Source organism: Mandrillus leucophaeus, unplaced genomic scaffold (assembly GCF_000951045.1).
Source record: "Mandrillus leucophaeus isolate KB7577 unplaced genomic scaffold, Mleu.le_1.0 Scaffold19, whole genome shotgun sequence".
Taxonomy (NCBI): Eukaryota; Metazoa; Chordata; class Mammalia; order Primates; family Cercopithecidae; genus Mandrillus; species Mandrillus leucophaeus.
In genome coordinates, this window is record NW_012101920.1 from 5661415 (window position 1) to 5682601 (window position 21187).

The 21187-nt window shown below is 42.2% G+C and overlaps 1 protein-coding gene across 1 annotated transcript; it reads left to right on the forward strand.

The window, feature by feature from the left end:
* The first annotated feature begins 18598 nt into the window (after nt 1-18598).
* On the forward strand, nt 18599-19664 carry MC3R (melanocortin 3 receptor). The gene has a single exon (XM_011978135.1). It carries the CDS (start codon nt 18600-18602, stop codon nt 19662-19664), a length of 1065 nt encoding a protein of 354 aa, XP_011833525.1. The 5' UTR covers nt 18599.
* The last annotated feature ends 1523 nt before the right edge of the window (nt 19665-21187 follow it).

The following is a 21187-nucleotide window of genomic DNA, read 5'->3' on the forward strand; positions in this document are numbered from 1 at the left end:
TGATTTCCTGTTTGGAGCTATATAATCCCCCTCTGCTTTCTCTACACCTTAAAGATTGTTACACACAAATCCCGGCTACTTGGGAGGCTGAGGAGCGAGAACCGCTTGAACCAGGGAGGTAGAGGTTGCAGTGAGCCAAGAGCGCACCACTGCACTCCAGCCTGGGCGACCAAGCGAGACTCTTGTCTTTAAAAAAAAAAAAAAAATTGTTACATACAGAAGTTTCTGACAGTGACGTCTTAGGGACTGAAGAAGAAGGAATTAGTTCCATTTGTGGACAAAAGGGGACCAGAGAGGAGTGGAACAGCTAGGAAGTGCCACGGATAGGCAGCCTCAGGTCATTAAGAGTTGTGAACAAGAAGAATGCAGAGAAAGGGGACAAACATAAACCTAGACAATTAGCAATGTTTCAAATGCAGTTTGTTGTTGTCAAACCCCAAGCAAAAAGCAATATGTTCTAAAAACAGAGCCTGTATATATCATGATTCTCCATTCAAAAACACAAAGTTTACTGAGCACCTCCTACTATGTGCTAAGCACATAATTTTCAGCTTAGCCAATACCTTTCCCTATGTCTTTTTTTTTTTTTTTTTTTTTTGATGGAGTCTTGCTCTGTCACCCAGGCTGGAGTGCAGTTGTGCAATCTCGGCTCACTGCAACCCCTGCCTCCTGGGTTCAAGCAATTCTTCTTGCCTCAGCCTCCTGAGTAGCTGGGACTACAGGCATCAGCCATCATGCCTGGCTAATTTTTTGTATTTTTAGTAAAAACAGGGTTTCACCGTGTTAGCCAGAATGGTCTCGATCTCCTGACCTCGTGATCCACCTGCCTTGGCCTCCCAAAGTGCTAGGATTACAGGCATGAGCCACCATGCCTAGCCCCATGTCTTTCTAATAGAAATAATAAGGGTGATGGTTGTGTATTTCTTGCCACAGCCATAACGATTCAGAAAAGTTCATCTCATTCTCTTCCCCCTTCTTTTTATTATGAAAAAAGTGTCCATTTTTTCTGAGTAGTTGTTGTATACCTGTCCTCTAGAGTTCTTTGTTCCTCTCATGGCTAACCATAGGGTACTAGAGGCTGTTGTGTCAATATTATACCCATTATACCCATTATTTCTGATACTCATTTTCCCATTGCACGGGTCTGCCCATGAGCAATGGAGGTAGAAAGAGCACAGGTTTTGGCATGAAATAGATGTGGGCTCCAATTTCTGCTTTTCTATCCCCACTGTATGACCTGGGAATACTCACTTCATTTCTCCGTTTCTTAATCTGCAATATGGTATGGTAATATGTACCTTGATGGTAGTTTTGGAGATTAGAGGCAATGTAAGCAAACTTCCTGGCACATTAAAATATTCAATAAAGTGATTGCTGATATTATCATGACAGGGCAGGCATTTTGGCACTTGTCAGTGTTGAACCTGGTAGGAAAAGTGTGGGAAGGAGAATGTGGGAAAGAACAGGAGAAAGACTTCTGTTGGACCCCACACAGGACCTGCCCTGCCATCAGTGTTACAGTCTGGTTCTTACGTACCTCTCACATATCCCTTCCATAAGTAAGAGTAGGGATGTAAGATGGAGAAAAATCCTATATAAAAATATCAAGATCCCTAGGGCCAAATTTGTGTAATCAAAGCTCAATCACATACAATTACCGTAATAAGGGATCAAGGCTATCGTCCCAGTGATGTTATGTATCATGTACCCCCCAGTATGCTGTGATTACAAAGTACCCATATCTGTGATATTCTTTTCATAAACCCATATCCCCAGTCTAATTGTAACAAAAACATCATACACACCCAAAGTGAAGAACAACACACCTGATCAGTACTCCTCAAAACTGCCGAAGTAATGAAAAGCAAGGAAGACTGAAACTGCCAGAGACCAAGGAAGAATAAGAAGACACAACTTAATGTCATGCGGCATCTTAGATTGGACCTGGAACAGGAAGAGGACATGAATGGGAAACTGGTGAAATCAAAATAAAGCCTGGAGTTCATTATTAGCAACGTGCCAACGTTGGTTTCTTAGTTTTGACAAAGGTGCTGAGATGATGTACGATGTTAACAATGGGGGAGATAGGATGGGAGGCATTTGGAAACTCTCTGTGCTACCTTTGCCATTTTGCTGTAAATCTAAAACCATTCCAAAATACATTTCATAAATATTATTAGAGACCGGGTGCAGTGGCTCACACCTGTAATCCCAGCACTTTGGGAGGCTGAGGCAGGCAGATCACTTGAGCCCAGCAGCTCAAGACCAGCCTGGACAACATGGTGAAACCCCATCTCTACCAAAAATACACAAATTAGCCAGGCATGGCAGCACAAGCCTGTAGTCCTAGCTGCTTGGGATGATGAGGTGGGAAAATCACTTAAACTTGGGAGGTCTAGGCTGCAGTGAGCCTTGATGGGACCACTGCACTCCAGCCTGGGCAACAGAGTGAGACTCTGTCTCAAAAAAAAATAATAAGTAAAAACAAAAATAAATAAATATGTAAATATCATTAAGAAAAAAACACCATTACATGGCACCATGGTTGGCCACTATAAGAGAGTCACAAATAGATATTAGGAACTTCTATATTCATTTTAGATTATTGTAAAATGTGTCCCAATGCCCCCATAACATTCATAGATGAGCTCTCTTTGTGTTCCTTCCCAGTAGCTGCCCCTGCTGTCATGTCCTTGGACAGTGAGTAACTCCGCCTCCACTTGTTCTAACTATTCACCATCATAACAGGAGCCTCTAGCCAGGCACAGACCTACACTGGTACCTTAGTCACACAGGATGTGCCACAATCAGCCCCCTCATGTAGGCAGCCCTTACATGACACTATGAGAGGTGTCAGGACCAAAAACACCCTGTCATCAGCTCTCCCACAATATCTAGAACTCTTGTAAAACTCAGCTCCCTGGTACATACAGTGGAAATAACCCCTGTGGATGCTGGCCAGTCACATCTCAACGTTGGCACACATTTAACTCCTCTTTTGTGGTGAACAAGGACATGCACCACTCAGGTCCTTCTTCAAGGAAGAGTTTGTTGCCCCATCTGTCAGCAGGAAGCCTTGAGTTGTAATTCCCTCAAGATTTGCCTCATCTGCAGAGCCACGTCTTACCCATGTGCTCCCCCTTCCTGCCCAGCCCACATCCAATGACTGACTGTATAGTAGGTATAAAGATCCAGACATTTCAGCCCAACAGGGACAACTTTGCTATGCTCTGAAGCTGTCCAAAGTTGGCTGAAGCCTGGACAGGCCTGCCTCACAGGTAAGCTTCTTCCTTGGCCCACTTCTGTTTTCTGTCCTTCTTTCCCATAAGTATTGATCTCTAATGACCATCCTACATACCCCCCAGCTCCATCTCAGCATCCGTTTCTGGGGAGCTCAGCCTGTGACATCTTTCTTAGAGGGAGAGAAGACTGTGTTCAGGATGACCAATTGTATGATCTTTTACTTGATTTCCCAGCCTCCCTTGCAGCTAGGGTGAATCATGTGACCCAGTTCTAGCCAATGAGGCATCATCAAAATTTTATTGGAGGATAGACAGATATTTGCAGGACAAAAAAGCTTTTCTTTCTTCATACACGGTATCCCATTGGTACAGGGATCATCTCAGTACCTTTCGGCTTCCATTTTCCTCTCATCATAGATGTGACATCTGGAGCTGCTGCCATGTTGTAACCATCAGGTGACACATATGAAAGAAATGCCATGGTAGCTGAAGAGACAATAACCCTGAAATCGCTGAGCCTCTAAATCAATACAGCCACCATCTACCACCAGACATTGCAATCTGTGAGAAAAATAAACTCTCATTTGCTACATTACAGTCGTTTTCTGTTACCTGCAACAGAACACATCCCTAAGAGAGAGTGAAGAACAGCATTTACTGAGTGCCTACTGCTTACCAGCCCAGGGCTGAACACTCTCTAATCTCTCTCATTTAATGTCCACAACAGCTCCTTAAAAACACTGCCCGGCCCTGCCTAGGCCCACTGATTTGCTCCTGACAAAGGTTGGATGTGGGGCAGCCATACGGTGTCTAGTCACCCAGCCCTGGAACCGGAACCTGGGAATTGTGGGCTCCAGTCTGAACCAAGGGCCTGTCTCAGATATGAGGCCATGACAAACACACGTGAGGGCACCAGCACACACCCTGTACGTTACGGTGGGAGAGGGCATTTCGACCTCATCTTCTGCCTCTGCCTGTCTGCTGGCTCCTGTCTGATAGCTTTTGAAACACCAACAGTTCTTATTTTGAAAGATCTCAAAACACAGAAGTGCATTAGAAGAGCAGGATATTACACAAGCACTTTGAAACACAGATTATTTTGCTTGCCTTTCACAGCTACCTAGACATTTCTAATTCTGGCTATTACTTTAGGAAGGCAATCAGTTCCCAAACTACCCAGGCATAATGGCTTTGGTTTCTTTTTTGTAGCCAAGTAAACATTTCTCCTTTCTACCCACATATCTGGGTTCTATGCACCCCAATACAGAAACAGAGAAAGCAGCTGCAAAACACTGGGAAAAATCAAGATCCAACATCTCCATCAGAATATCGATTTCAGTTAATAGCACATAATCAAACATCTTTACACAGAGGTTTCATTTACAGAAAATGGAGCTTTCTTCTGAATTCTGTTGTAACAACTCAATAGGTGAGACCAGAATTTTAATATTTTAAGCTTGTGCCGCTTTTGCACAATCATTTGTTTATTCATGAATTCAGCAAATATTTGTTAAGTGCCAGATCCTTTTCTAAGAATTAGGGATACAACATCTTCTTAGGTTTCCTCCTTAAATCACTTCCCTCTTTTGTAATATTAGCAATAGCTAACAATTTTTATGTGTTCACCATATCATAGGCATCAAATCATTTAGTCCTCATAACAAATAGATAAAACAGCCCCTTTAATTATACCCATTTTATATATGAGGAAGCTGAGGCTTGAAGAGCTGTAGTAACCAGCCCAAAGTCACAAAGTTAAATTGTAGCAGAGCTGGTTTCCAAAACTAGAAAAAAGCAACAACTCATCCAATCTGTTCTGATCTTCCCAGAAAATTATTTCACTTCAAATCCAAAGATTATTATTTTTTAAGTCTTATATTCAAGGGATACATATGCAGATTTTTACATGGATATATTATATGACACTGAGGTTTGGGCTTCTATTTTACGCATCATCCAAGCAGTCTGCATAGTACTCAATAGCTAGTTTTTCAATCCTGACCCCCTACTTTCCTCCCCCATTTTGGAACCTCCAGTGTCTTTTGTTTCCGTCTTGATGTCTATGTGTGCCATTGTTTAGCTCCTAAGTGAGAACATGCAGTATTTGATTTTCTGTTTCTGCATTACTTCACTTAAGGTAATGGCCTCCAGCTGCATCCATGTTACTGCAAAGTACATGATTTCATTATTTTTGTGGCTGCATAGTATTCCATGGTCTATATGTACCACATTTTCTTTAGCCAATCCACCATTGATGGGCACCTGGGTTGATTCCATGTCTTTGCTCTTGCGAATAGTGCTGTGATAAACATACGAGTACAGCTGTCTTCGTAGTAGAATCATTTTTTTCCCTTTGGGTAGATATCCAGTAATGGGATTTCTGGGTCAAATAAGTCCTATTTTCAGTTCTTTAAGAACTCTTCAAACTGCTTTCCACAGGGCCTGAACTCACTTTCCCACCAACAGTATAGAAGAATTTCGTTTTCTCTGCTTCCTTGTCAACATCTGTTATTTTTGACATTTTAGTAATAGCCATTCTGACGGGTGTGAGATGGTATCTAATTATGGTTTTAATTTGCATTTCTCTGATGACTAGTGATGCTGAGCATTTTTTATACATTTTTTGGTCACTTGTGTGTCTTTTTTGGGGAAGTGTCTGCTCATGTCCTTTGCCTGCTTTGTAATGGGGTTGTTTTATTCTTATTGATTTAAGTTCCTTATAGATTCTGGGTATCAGTTCTTTGTCAGATGCATAGTTTGCAAATATTTCCTTCCATTCTGCAGGTTGTTTGTTAACTCTGTTAGTAGTTTTTCTTTGCAGAAGCTGTTTAATTAGGTCCCAATTGTTAATTTTTGGTTTTGTTGCATTTGCTTTTGAGGTCTTAATCATAAATTTTTTGCCTAGGCCAATGTCCAGAAGAGTTTTTCCTAGGTTTTCTTCTAGGGTTTTTATGGTTTGAGGTCTTCAATTTAAGTCTTTGATCCATCTTGAGTTAATTCTTGCATATGGTGAGAGGTAGAAACCTAATTTTATCCTTCTGCAAACAGCCAGTCTTCCCAGCATCATTTATGGAATAGGGGGTCCTTTCCCTTCATTTTTGTTCATTTTTGTTGACTTTGTCAAAGCTAAGTTAGTTGTAGGTGTGTAACTTTATTTCTGAGTTCCCTATTCTGATCCATTGATCTATGTATTTCTTTTTGTACCAGTACCTTGCTGTTTTGGTTACCATAGCCTTGTAGTATAGCCAAACACTATTTTGTTTGTGAGCCATTCTGCCAGTTCTTCCCTCTGATTCTCTGAAAGTCATTGTCTAGTAAATACAATGACAAACATGTAAAAAGTGTTCAGCACTGGTTTTTATTATTGCAGTGAACATGGATTGGGTCTGTTGTCCAGCATCTTCAGGGAATAGTACCACATTTTCCGCAGGGAAATTACCCTTTCCTTTCAGATCATGGGATTCAGGTGGCTCTAACTCCTTCTCTGGCTCCAAGCTGAGCAGGTGAAAGCCCTGGCCAATCCCAGCATGGCATTCCCCTGTCCACAGATACTGGCTCAGAGATGTATGCCTGCTCTAATCTGATTCACGAAGATGTTGTCTGGGAGGTACAGCATCTCCTGGGGCAGGAACTATGTCTTGTTCATCTTTGTCCCCCCAACACCTAGCATGCTACCAGACACATAGAAGCCACTCCACAATTGTTTAGTCAGTGGTTACATGAAAGAATGACTTTATTTTAATCTTCTTTCCTGTGGGATAAATAAAATTGCATCACTCTAGTATGTGTTAGTTAAGGAACAGTCTAAAGTGCTACAACCAAAAGACTCAAACTTCTAATGATTTAAACAAAATAGAAGTTTATTTCTCTTTCATGTAGGAGTCCTAAAGGAAGCATCCCGATAAAGAGGGAGTTCAGCCATCTGCAACATAAGTTTCTATTCCTGGCTCAAAAGTGGCCTCTTATTTTTTCCAGCCTATCCTTATCCCAGCCAGTAAGAAGTTGGGTAAAGGCAGGGGGAAATATACTTGTTTCTTTGAATAGCCCAGCAGAGAAGTAGTACTCTCACTTCTGTTCATATCCATTAGTCAGACCTTGGTCACATGGCCACCTAGCTGCAAGGGAGGCTGGAAAATGCAGATTCTAACTGGACAGCCATGTGCTATTATCAGGATTTTGACTATTAAAACAAGGAGATCATGAATATCACTGGATGATGGTTGGTAAATACTGTAGAAGGATTTAGGCTAGCTATGCACTCCTTACAGAGTTTTAAACAAATAATTTAAGAATATTCTTGTCAACTTTCTCTATCACTATGCCTCCTTATTGTAGAATAACTCTGACCCTCTCATGCATGTTCTCATCACTATGACTACACCCAACCCCTGCCCTGTGCCAGCCTGGGGGCTTGTCTTGCCTTTGACATTTATTCCAGGGATGGAGCTTTCCAAAATGCCCCGATATGGTTTGGCTGTGTCCCTATCCAAATCTCAACTTGAGTTGTATCTCCCAGAATTCCCATGTGTTGCAGGAGGGACCCAGGGGGAGGTAGTTAAATAATGGAGGTGGGTCTTTCCCATGCTATTCTCATGATAGTGAATAAGTCTCACAAGATCTGATGGGTTTATCAGGGGTTCCCACTTTTGCTGCTTCCTCATTCTTTCTCTTGCCACCACCATGTAAGAAGTGCCTTTCACCTCCCGCCATGATTCTGAGGCCTCCCCAGCCATATGGAACTGTAAGTCCAATTAAATCTCTTTTTCTTCCCAGTCTTGGGTATGTCTTTATCAGCAGTGTGAAAACAAACTAATACAACCTCAATCCCACATCTGTCTTCTGAATACCTACTTTCAATGGTTAGGGAAGACTTATAACATTAGTTAAAGGCACTTTGGCTTGTTAACCAGATATGAAGTTATCACTTTCTGTGTGACCTTTGCAAATTACACATTCTCTCTGCACTCAGTGTCTCCATCTGTAAAGTGGCAAAATTATTGTTACCTACCCCATGGGTTGTCGTAGCAACTCATTCTGATTCTCAGCTGTAAAGAAGTTAGCAGAGGGCCTGTCATACATTAGGGTTCTCAATAAATGTTAATTGTTACTTTTAATTCTAGTTCATCCATGTTCAGATGTTAAGTGTTGGGCCTGAACCTCTTTGTATCTTTACTTCCAATGGCTTCTGTATCACCAGACAAGGCCCTGGTACCCTTGGCAGGCCATCAGGATTCTACCCACCTAGGGAGAATGCTGCTCACCTACCCACCTAGAGAGTTCTCTATGGCCTCAAACTGCAACCTCTCTGCAAATACTGAGTCCATCTGCAGCCATGTTCTCTGGCTTGACCTACTTCCTCCTGACAATGGCCTAATCTTGGACCTGGTAAGTTTTTGTAAAATGAGAAGAAGGGTCTATAAACTGCGCAAAAGCACAACAAATATCTTTATTTTCTCTGTGCATACAGCGCCTAAATGAGAAGCAAGGCCTATTAATTCAGTCTCCTCAAGATAATTTCAATCATAAAACAAGTACACATTTTTAATAAGAAAACTCTTCAGAGCAGCTGATAATGAAAGCTCCAAGAATAAAAATGCAATTGGAAGCTGCCAGCACTGCAAATACCTTACACTCCTGGAGCCAGATCTTGGGCTGGTTGCTATTTCATCATCACAGGAGGAGACAGTATAGAAAGGGCTTCAACTGCTCTCTTAATGCAACACTCATGATAAACCTGAATTCTACAAATGGGTCTTATTTTTGTAATCTCTTAATGCCTCTCTCCTCATACCTCCACCCTAATTATGAATTTAGGCAAACCAAGATTTGGGAGAAAAATGATCTTGATTCTACAGCATAAAAAGGGCTCTCCTCTCAGTGCACTGATGACAAACTCAAGATGATGATTAGAGACTTCACTTTCATATTCAATGGTTTTTTTTAACTATCAGGATGATAATATAGCAATCAGTTGCAAACGTCAGATGGGCATTTCAAACGTTCCTAAGCAAAAATTTAAGAAATTGGTGTGATGGAATTTACTGACTCATGTTACTGGAAAATTAAGGAGTTGAATGTTCAGACCTGGCTGGACCAAACACTCAAAGAATACTATGAATCTTTTTTCATTCCTCCTTTCCACATTTTTCTGTGCATACTGCATTCTTAGGCAGGCCTCCCTCTCCTATAGCTTAATCCACTCTCACCACCTGAACAGAGACTTCATCAGCCCAACTCTGCAAATACTAAGTCCATCTGCAACCATGTTCCCAGGCTTGACCCACTTCCTCCTGACAATGGCCTAATCTTAGACCTGATAAGTTTTTGTAAAATGAGAAGAAGAGTCTATAAACTGAGTAGAAGCACAACAAATATCTTTATTTTCTCTGTGCATACAGTGCCTAAATGAGAAACAAGGCCTATTAATTTAGTCTCCTCAAGATAATTTCAATCATAAAACAAGTACACATTTTTTGTACTCGATGGGTACCTGACCCAACCCTGTGGCAAGAGATCTGGATTGCTTTAGACCAGCACTGTCCAGTATAACTTTCTGCACTGATGGATGGAAGTGTTGTATATTTCCACCTACCCAGGCTCCTGACAACCCCATGCATTGTCATTGGGTGCTATCAGGACTCTGTTAGACCCTGACCCCAGCTGTTATGATTAGTTTTTCAGCCACTAGTTGTGCCCAATACACATATGTGCAAGGTGCTGAGGACTCATAGGTGGCCAAAATCAGGTTGTTTTCTGATCCCATGGAGCTGATAAATGATAGGTGAACATCACATTAACCAAATACTGGTGAGGCTAAAACTTAACTGAGATATGTCTCTAGGAGAGAAACATGGTCTTATGGGAGCACATGAAGGTAAGAAGTAAGATGACCTAGCTGTTTCAGAAAGGGAATATGTGGCTGCTGGGGTCAAGGGTAGGGGCTTGACAATCAAGGGGAAGAGCCCTTGAGCTGACATCTGAAGAATACACAGGCAGTGCATTGCAGGAAGCAAGTGGGGTTGGGAGGTGGGGGTCTTCTCAATCTAGGACAGGTTTGTGAAAGATTCCACAGAAGACCAGAATGCTCCAAGGGCTGATGGAAGGCTAGGATGTCTAGAGAGTGCAGACATATGGAGATGTAGGTGGGGAATTGCATGTAACAAGACAGATGGAGGGGCAGACAATGAAAGGCTTGCTAGCCTTGCTGGCTATCAAAGGTAGTTACGTTTCTCCTGAGAAATGTGAAAACACCTTGGAGAGTTATAAGCCAGTAAGTGACATGATCACATTTGGGTCTGGAATACAGCACTGTGCTATCACATCTAGAAAACAATTGAAGGAGGGCAAGAAGAGGAAAGGAGAGACCAGCAGAGGACTAGGGGGTCTAGGCAAGATATAATGGCAGCCTAAGCCGAGATGGTGGAGATGAATTCGAAGGCAATTTCAGAGGTGAAACCAGTTGCATTTGCTGACAGCTTAAATACTACAAGTGAGGGACAAGGAGGTATTCAAGATGCCAGCCTTTCTGATTTGTACGCTTGGATGGATGGTACAGCCATTCACAGAAAAAGGAACACTGGAAAAGAATCAAATATAAGGAAGAATAACACAAATTCAGTGTCAGACATGCAAGTCAGGACTATCCATGTAGAGATGACAGTTAGAGAAATGGTCTTGAGTTCGGAGAAGGCTGCACTAGGGGAATAAATTTGAAAGTCAAGGACATATAGCTGAACATCAGAGTGGTGGAAAGGATGAAACTACATAGGAAGAAAAGACTGACTGAAAAAAGAAGGCAAATTTGAAGGAAGTCAGCTCTAAGGTACCTCAATAATTAACGGTGCGGTAAAAAGAATGAACTTGAAAAAGTGGGGTGAGAAACAGCAGTCACAGCAATAGGAGGGAAACCAGGGGAATGTGGTACAAGAGAAACCAAGTGAAGAGAGTGGATTTAGAAGGAAGGAGTGGTCGAGAGTTCCAAGTTGAGCTAAGAAATCAACTCAAGCAAGAGTGGAAAATGTGCATAGGATTTACTGACAAAAGTTCACCAGGTAACCCTTGCAAAACCTGTCTCTACGGAGTGACCAGGGCAGAAGTCAAAAGTGAATGGGTTGAAGAGTAAAATGGAAAAGAACAGAGAAAGCCACTATTGACAATTCTTCCAAGAATTTCAGCTGGGGAGAGTTGGGGCAGGGGGCAGAAAGTTGAGAAAGAGCTACAAGAATAATATTTGAGAAAAAAAGAAGAGGTTGAGGTTTCTATGGGAGAGACATAAGCAATCGCACATCAAGGTCTCAGCCCATCTTTTCTCAGGCAATATTTTAAAAGAGCAACTAATTCATTTAATACTTTTGGAGAAAATGTCCACTAAGAGGCTTCAACTTTCGAAAATGATTCACTCGATTAACCCTAACTTAGGGTGAAGAAAATTGATCTGAGAAGTCCCTGAGATAATGGCATGCTCTCCTATTCCAGTAATTTCAAGATGGCATCTTCCTAAAAAGAATAATGCCATAATCTTTTTAAAATGCATTTTAGTTAAACTGTCTCTTAGAAAAAGAAAATAAGAAAACTGGAAACTTTTTCTTTTACGGGTGGCAAAAGCAATCAACAGCATAAAATTCTAAAGTAGGCTTCAAAAAAAGGGAATGAAGTCAAAGCTGGTGACTATAAGAATAAAATGTCAGTCCAGGTTAAAGGAACAACTAATGATGACTGGAAGCTGAGAGGATGTTCAATCATGAGCTGCACAACCTAGAGCTCTCAAGAGTCATTAGCTTTGGATGGGTCCTTAGAACTTCCAGGGAATAAGAGAAGGGCCTGGAGGTTGGAAATGGGCTGTACATACTGTACGTTTCACAAGTGTTAACTTTATGTGCTTTCAGAAGGATGTCATTCTAGTCAACACTGTGAAAAGATACATCATTGGCAATTCTTTCGTTCATTTTTTCTTACTTTAACTGACAAGTGAAAATTGTTTATATTTATGGTGTATAACGTGTTGATATACATATACATTGTGGAATGGCTCAATCAATTTAGCATATTCATTATTAATTCTTTATGTGACTCTAATATGTTAAAGACACAAGGAATATAATCACAGTTACATGTTTTAACAACTTTATTGGGGTGTATTTGCATACCATAGGCTTCACCCATTTTTAAGATACAAATGAGTGATTTTTAGTAAACTTGCTGAGTTGTGCAACATCACCATAATCCAGTTTTCTAACATTTTCGTCACCCCAATAAGATCCCTAATGCCCATTTATAGTTAATCCCATTTCCACCTCTAATCCCAGGCCACTACTTATCTGCTTGTCCCCATAGATTTGTCTTCTCTGGATATTTTTTGTAAGTAGTGGCATACGGTATGTCGTCTTTTGTGTCTGACTTCTTCCACCTATGTAATGCTTTTGAGGCTCATTCATATGGCACATGTACCAATTTTTTATTCCTTTTTATTGTTTAATAGTAATTTATTGTATGGATATACCATATTTTGTCTAGTCATCATTTGATGGACATTAAGTTGTTTGCATTTTTAGCAATTATGAATAATGCTACTATAAATATTCACTTTCAAGTCTTTGTGTGGACATATGTTTCTTCTAGGGTAGATATTTAGGGGAGAAATTGCTAGATCATATGGTAAATTTATGTTTAACTTTTAAAGAAACTTCCCAATTATTTTCCATAATGGCAGTACTGCAATAGTACTTTGAAGCTGCCTACTGTATCTCCTTTAAGGATATAGAAGTATTGTGCTAGGTGCTGGCATATAAAGATGAACAAGTCAATTTCTGCCCATAAGCATTATATAGTCTAATAGCCAAAATAATTATAGATACAATTAGAAAGTTGAGGAAATGAAGTCGCTTCCTTTTCTATCTAACTAGTAGAGTCTATGGGGATTTTACACAATTAAGATCGTCTGAAACCAAAATAGAGAAAGCTAAAGGCTTCTTCCTTTCAGACACGTATTAAGCACTTGATATGTTTCTGACAGAAATCAGAGCTAAAGATGGCCTTCTGCCAGAAGTTGAGTTCAGCTGCGTGAAACAGAAAATCCCACATAATGAGAGCTTATACAAATAAAGGATTATTTTTCTGTGATACAACTTGAAACCTAAAGGTAAGCAATTCAGGGCTGGGACTACCTCTCTATAAAGTCATCTGAGATTCAGAGGTCTTTCAGGTTCGGGCTCTACATTCATAGGATCTGGCCCTTGTCTTCAGACTTACAAAATGAGTGATAGAGCTCCCACCTTTACATCATCATTCCAGGCAGTAAAAAGGAGAAACAGTCAAGAGCAGAAGAGTTTGTGCCAGTTGAGGTTTGCTGGCTGGGTTACTTGAATTGCCTCCCTGGAACTTCCATAGAAGACTTCCCTTACATCACTGTCAAGTATTGGATCATGTAGCCACTTGGTCTTCAAGGAAGGCTGGCACATTAGTGTGGCAGCTGGACATACTGTTGTGCCAGTAAAGCAGGAGTCCATTGGTGAGGAAGAAGATAATAGGTATTGCGTGGACAACCCACAGCCCTGCCTTCTAGGAATAAGTAATCAAGCAAGGGAAAAAGTATGCCAAAGAAGCCTGGTGCACAGGAGGTGTTTTGTAGTCCTTAATTTGGACCCTTTTCCCCTAAAGCTGAACTTGTTACAGGGACTTGGGAGCATGTAATTTATCTGAGAGGCAATCCCAGGAAACAGGCATGAGGGCTCAGAGAGAATGAGATGGATACGGAGCAAAAGCCAGTTATAAGACACATTATCAAGCATGTTGCAGTAGGTGATGGGGGTTGAGGGGATATCTGGGAAGCACACACAGCATCTGTCATTGTCTACCTGCAGGATGGTGGAGCTGAAGAATGTATCTATTGCCTCTGGCTCTCATTAGTTGAGCACTGCCCCTGGGGGCATTTACTCCCCCTCATTTCCTGGTTGAACTTTATCAGATGAGGAATTACACACACACACACACACACATACACACACACACACACACACACACACACACACACACCAGGGAAGACTCTGGGGCAGAATGTGTTTGTCACCCTTAAAGTGGCACTCTGGCTGTGCAAGTTGAATCTGAGCTCACAGGAAACTGGCGGAGCTGTCCAGCAAATGGCGGCTGAAATCAGAGGTAGGCTGGGTGCAGGGACACAGGCATCAGCAGCATCTCCCCTTCATGAAAAGTTCATATTTATAATAAAATCTAATCATTGTGCTCTAACATGACCACTGGCCAAACTGTCCCCCTTTTCGTGGCATGGATGTGACCCTTAATTATGCAATATTCTGCATGTCATTTTTTTTAAAACAGCTTTGTTGAGATAGCATCAATATACCATACAATTCACCTAAAGTGGACAATTCAATGGTTTTTAGTGTATTTTAGCATTTTCACTAATGACTAATCATATTGAGTCTTTTTTCATGTGCTTGTTGGACATATCTTCCTCGGTGAAATGTCTACTCAAATCCTTTGCTGCCTATCATTAAATTGGGCTGTTTGTCTTTTTGTTATATTAAATTGTAAATGTTCTCTATGTATTCCAGATACGTGTCCCTTATCAGAGATCTGATTTGTAATTACTTTCTCCCATTCTTTGTGTTGTCTTCTCATTTTTGTGGCATCTTTTAAAATACAAAAGTTGCTAATTTTGAGAAAGTCCAATTCTTTTTTTTTTTTTTTTAGATGGAGTCTCACTCTGTTGCACAGGCTGGAATGCAGGGGTGCAATCTCAGCTCGCTACAACCTCCGATTCCTGGGTTCAAGCAGTTCTCCTGTCTCAGCCTCTCAAGTAGCTAGGATTACAGGTGCGCACCACTACACCTGGCTAATTGTTATATTATTAGTAGAGACAGGGTTTCGCCATGTTGGCCAGGCTAGTCTTGAACTCCTGACCTCAGGTGATCCACCTGCCCCAGCCTCCCAAAGTGCTAGGATTACAGGCATGAGCCACTGCACCCAGTCCACAATTTTTCCCCTTGTTGTTTGTACTTTTGAGAGTGAGGAAGGAGTGCTGAACCCTGTCAGTTTGTCAGCAAGGAGAGAGGGTGGTAAATTAGTGTATGAAATTTAAGAAAAGCTGTAAAGAATAGTTGACATTTAAGCTGGATCTTGAAGAATAAGGAGGTGTACCAGGCACAAAATTGAGGAAGAACTTTTCAGGCACAGAGACCACCTGGGTGGATTATCTCCTAGAATAAGAATCTTCTTGTTACATTTACTATAACTGATTCAAAACAGACACCCCCACATATGCCAACAACATACGGTAAACACTGACAGAGACTGTCATGTCTTGCAATTGTTATTAATAAAGCCAATTCATTTACACAAGATTCAATTAAAATGTAATGCTGCATCTGTGCAACTCCCCCAGGAAAGTGGGAAGTAGTGTTTGGAGAAGACCAAATAAACACTCATTAGTGAAGACGATACCTCTGAGGACACAGGTTTTAAGTACTAGGTCCCATCTGCTCTCTTTGAAGGATGCACACAACCAAGAATGAAAGCAAGAAAAGGTGTTCAGTGCTCAGTGCGTGCCAAGCACAGAGCAGGAAAAGACCTAGTAGATAACAAATGGTCCCTGCCTTATAATCTAGCTTTGCATGTATGACCCATGCTCTTGAAATCACAGACTGGATGTGACCCCAAGGGTAAGAGAAGTTCCCAAAAGGATTAAGAATGTGTTTTTTTCCAACCTGGAAGAATAGTGGCTTGGCATCAGAAATTAAGACGCTCTGTTGAAAACAAACAGAAGTGGAAGTGTATCTTCAGGGCAACTTAAACTCATGCTCTTGACAAAAATATTTTTTAAAAAAGCAAATAAACAAAAGTATTTCTCATGCCCCTCAGTTCATAGACTGAAACTCATGCCGACATGCATTTTTTTATTTTAGTAAAAACTGTCAAACTGTGAAACTTTTCACAAACACTAGAAATGCATGAGAGTGTCCTCCCAATATTCTCACCTGAATTTAGCATCTTTTTATCTCTTGTCAATCTAGCTGGGAAAATGATATTAAAATCTTATTTTGACTGGCATTTCCCCAACTTCCTAGATGGCTTCACATCTTTTCATGTTTATTAACAATTTGCATCTCCTCTTCAGTAAATTATTATTTATATCCTTTGACCAATTTTCTTAGAGGTAAATTATCTTTTTCTAATTCATGTGAAAGTAGTAAGAGATAGTAACTTTACCTATAGCAAATGTTTTCATCCTGTTTTTCTTTTAAATTAGTTTCAGGGTGTTTTTCCATACTAAATTTTAGATTGCTCATCTTGCTTAAGATCTTTCCACCCCAAGGATCCTAAGTTTTCTTCTATTTCCATATGTATATTTTTAATATTTCTCACACCTACACACATATACATAGTTAGATGGACAGATGGATCAATTCATCTAAAGTGAGTGTGTGTGTGTGTGTGTGTGTGTGTGTGTGTGTGTGTGTGTGTGTAGGGGTGAGACGACTCAGTGTTTTCTGAGTTCATATGACCTATATGGGGAATCAGATCTAACATGGACCAAGTGTTAAACCATACTTCCAAGAACAACACTACATTAGTAGGCCACCTGCTAACTTCTGCCTTTCACATTTTCCAGCTTAAAACATCTCCATCCTCCCCATTATATAAGAAAGAAGTAGAAGTGTTTCTGACTGCTCCCTCTCCCATGATCTCATAACCCATCAGTTTTGAAGCTACATTATCCAACCTCCTGAATCTCTCTGACCACCCTCCAAGTCCTCCAAGTCCCCATGGCCACTCCCTTGCCCCAGGCCACCATCATCTCACCCTGGGTCTTTGCAGCACCCTCTGCCCCGGACTCCCTGGCTTACGTGCTCATTCCTTCTAATTTCATTCTCCACGCTGCAACCAGGAATATTCCTAAAATACAGACCCCATCTCATTCCTGCCCTACCTATGTTTCTTCCACAGCCCCCACTGCTGTCAAGGTACTGTCCAAATTCCCACATCTGGCTGAGGCTGTCCTGCAGGATCCAGGCAATTCTCAGCTTTTTCAGAAACCTGTGCAGCCTCATATCTCAGACTGTGTCTCCTATTTCCATGCTCTGACCAGAGCAGACTACTTGCAGCACTTTCAAAAGCCCAAGATTCTTTTTCAGTGGAGCTCAACTGTGACTATGCCCCACCTCAGCTGTCAAAACTTGCAAACACACTTGTTCAGGTCTTACACCTGGGTGATTCTGACTCCGTGAGTCAGGTGGAATCTCCAAATCCACAATCTGTGATGACTCCTATGACCAGCGTGCTCTCTGCCTCCAGGCTGCAGACGTTTCATTCCCTCTGCCTGGAGTCCTCTTCTACCTCCTCCAGCTCCAGCCCCACCCCACCACCCACCCCAAACTGGATATGGCATCTCCCTCCTTGAAGTCAAATCATAGGTGCTCCTTCCTCCAGGAGCTTTGACAGTCCAGGTTTGGGCTCTTCCTCTTTGCATCCCTGGTTTCCTGGACGTTCCTGATTCAAGCATTCATTGATTCCTCTTCTTCCACCCCAAACTCTGAGTTCGGGAAAGCCTGAGATAGTGGCTGCTGTCTTGCTCACCACTCTGTTTCCTGCACTCAGCAGAGACCTGACACATAGTAGGTGCTCAATAAATGTTTGCTAAACAACAACAACAAATGAATGAACAAATAAACAAACAAATGAACAGACGAGTGGATGCCTGTGGCAGTTTCCATGACAAACACAAACGGCTCGGCCAAGCCAGCAAGCAGGCAGCCGTGTGGCCTGCAGAGGGCACCAGTCTGCTTCTTCATCTCCCTGCAGAATCCTCAGGGCCAGGCACCTGCTGTCAGTCAGAGAGGTGCGCGATGCTCAGTGGTCATTCTGCTGCACTGAAGATTAAGTAGGAGTTGTTTGCCCTTGGCCAATATAAAAAAACCTGAGCGTTCTCCCTTCACTTCTAGCGACAAGTAACACATCCCCTGTCTTGCCATGAAAAGAGCTGTAACTGTAGCAACCGGTGGCAGGTTTTCTGTTCCCAGGTGGGGAAGTGAGGAGAGACAAACAGAGGGGTGAGAGGAAAACAGAAGGAAGACTTGCTGGTAAGAGACCCTATGATGTATTTTTTCTATGTAAACAAGGTCAAAACTGCTCCTCCGGGAACAGCAAAGTTCTCCGCATGTCTCCAAGCTACGAACTTGCATGCTAGCTACTAACTAGCTACTCTCCCTCTCTCTCTCTTCCCCCTTCTCTCTGTGTGTATGTCTCTCTCTCTGTCTCTTCCTCCACCCTCTCTCACTATCTCTCTCTCTACCTTCAACATCCTTTTATTCTAGGGGAGAACAAACTCTAAGTTCAGATTGAATGAGCGTCCAAAAGAAGTATCTGGAGGGAGATTTTGTCTTCCCTCCTACGGACCCTGCTGGAGCCCCAGCTCAGATCAGCCCTCTGTCAGCAATGAATGCTTCGTGCTGCCTGCCGTCTGTTCAGCCAACGCTACCTAATGGCTCGGAGCACCTCCAAGCCCCTTTCTTCAGCAACCAGAGCAGCAGCCCGTTCTGTGAGCAGGTCTTCATCAAGCCGGAGGTTTTCCTGGCCCTGGGCATCGTCAGTCTGCTGGAAAACATCCTGGTTCTCCTGGCCGTGGTCAGGAACGGCAACCTGCACTCCCCAATGTACTTCTTCTTCTGCAGCCTGGCGGTGGCCGACATGCTGGTGAGCCTGTCCAATGCCCTGGAGACCATCATGATCGCCATTGTCCACAGCAACTACCTGATCTTGGAGGATCAGTTTATCCAGCACATGGACAACATCTTCGACTCCATGACCTGCATCTCCCTGGTGGCCTCCATCTGCAACCTCCTGGCCATCGCTGTCGACAGGTACGTCACCATCTTTTACGCGCTCCGCTACCACAGCATCATGACCGTGAGGAAGGCCCTCACTTTGATCGTGGCCATCTGGGTCGGCTGCGGCATCTGTGGCGTGGTGTTCATTGTCTACTCGGAGAGCAAGATGGTCATCGTGTGCCTCATCACCATGTTCTTCGCCATGATGCTCCTCATGGGCACCCTCTACGTGCACATGTTCCTCTTTGCGCGGCTGCATGTCAAGCGCATAGCAGCACTGCCACCTGCCGACGGGGTGGCCCCACAGCAACACTCATGCATGAAGGGGGCAGTCACCATCACCATCCTCTTGGGGGTGTTCATCTTCTGCTGGGCCCCCTTCTTCCTCCACCTGGTCCTCATCATCACCTGCCCCACCAACCCCTACTGCATCTGCTACACTGCCCACTTCAACACCTACCTGGTCCTCATCATGTGCAACTCCGTCATCGACCCGCTCATCTACGCCTTCCGGAGCCCGGAACTGCGCAACACCTTTAAGGAGATTCTCTGTGGTTGCAAGCGCATGAACTCGAGATAGGATGCAGGGCCATGGAAATGATCATCAGTCGGGTCACTTTTGACCCTCCATCCACCCAAGATGTTTAGAAAGAAAAAAAAATACTTAGAAGATATAAAAATGTGTTAACAGCCATGATTGTACTTGTCGTTTGTTTTTAAGTTTACAAAGCCTTTTAAAGGGGGAAATGGTGAATAACAGACTCTCTGAAAGGATTCTAAGATGGGGAAGTCACAAACTCTGATTTCCCAAATAGTCACTGGGAGAAATCAGCGAAGGCTTCTCTGCGTGCTCTCTGCACTCATTTCCAAACACCCAGAGTGTGTGACGCCTGTCTGCTCATCTGCTCCACACCCACGTCTTCACGCTCCAGGTCAGACCAGACTGAAGGATTCTCATGAACAATAAGGGTGGTTGAGATCTCTTGCAAGCAAACCTGTTACAGCTACCACCTCCTGCTGCCAGCTGCACGGATAGATAGCTTTGCACTCATAACTCCATAGGAGACCGAGTTCTACTCTATTATTGTATTTGCAGTTAGACAACTGCCCCTTTGTGAAAGAAGCAATGCTATGCTGTTTTCCCCTTTTCTTACCCCCATATCCCTTCAGTTGTCCCCACCCCCAAAGGTAGCATAAGGATGGAACCCACTTCTATTTTTCTGTTGTTGCATTGGTGTTTGTTGTTATTATTTTTATGGATTAAGTCTGAGACAACCTTCAAAACTCTAACGAAAGAGAGAAAGTGTTTTAGACAATCAGAATATACTTGTGTACTTATATTTTGATAGCTTGCTATTTTAGGGTATAAATTACTCTTTTTAAAATAACTTCTTTTATTCTATCATTTATTTTTAGCCTTTAAAATAAGAAAGGAAATCATGGGTTGGGTGTACAGTACGTGTGTGTGTGTGTGTGTGTGTATGTACATATATATATATCTTACACACAAGAAATTGCTTTACTGTAGCTTAAGATAGTTTGAGAAACTGTAGAACCACCGTGTGGCTTTCTTGGGAGCCCTTGCTTTTGCTTATAGCAATTGCATCTCTATAACAGGACTTCTTCAATATTATCTATGAAAGAGAAAGGGTTTCTTTTGTTCTTTTCCCCTTTTGCTTGTTCTTTTCCCCTTTTGTGTTAAAGTTGGATGACCCTATTATCAATGTCTATACCTTATCAACTACAGGAATTCCTTCCTGGGAGCAAAGGGTGAGATTGGCTGACTAGAGCTGGCATTGTCAGATCCTTTTCTGCCCTAGATAACTTCAGTTTGTGCTTTCTGGCTGTGCCCATATCTACCCATCACAAATTCTTATATTAAGCTGTGTGTTGGGGTGCAATTGTGTGTTTATCTTGTGCTAGCATACCTTGGGGTTCTTTTGTTCTTGAAGATTTTCTGCTAATGTAAGCAAAACCATTCCTTTCTTGCTTTATGATGTTTGGAAATAATAAAAAGCTTTTATGGCTGCTAAATGTGTGCTACATTGAAATATACCACCTGGAATCACTCTGGTGACTCCTGCACACGGCCATGGTATGTTT

Excerpts from the sequence above, each read along its gene's own strand:
- MC3R (XM_011978135.1), top strand. The coding sequence starts at position 18,600 with ATGAGCGTCCAAAAGAAGTATCTGGAGGGAGATTTTGTCTTCCCTCCT.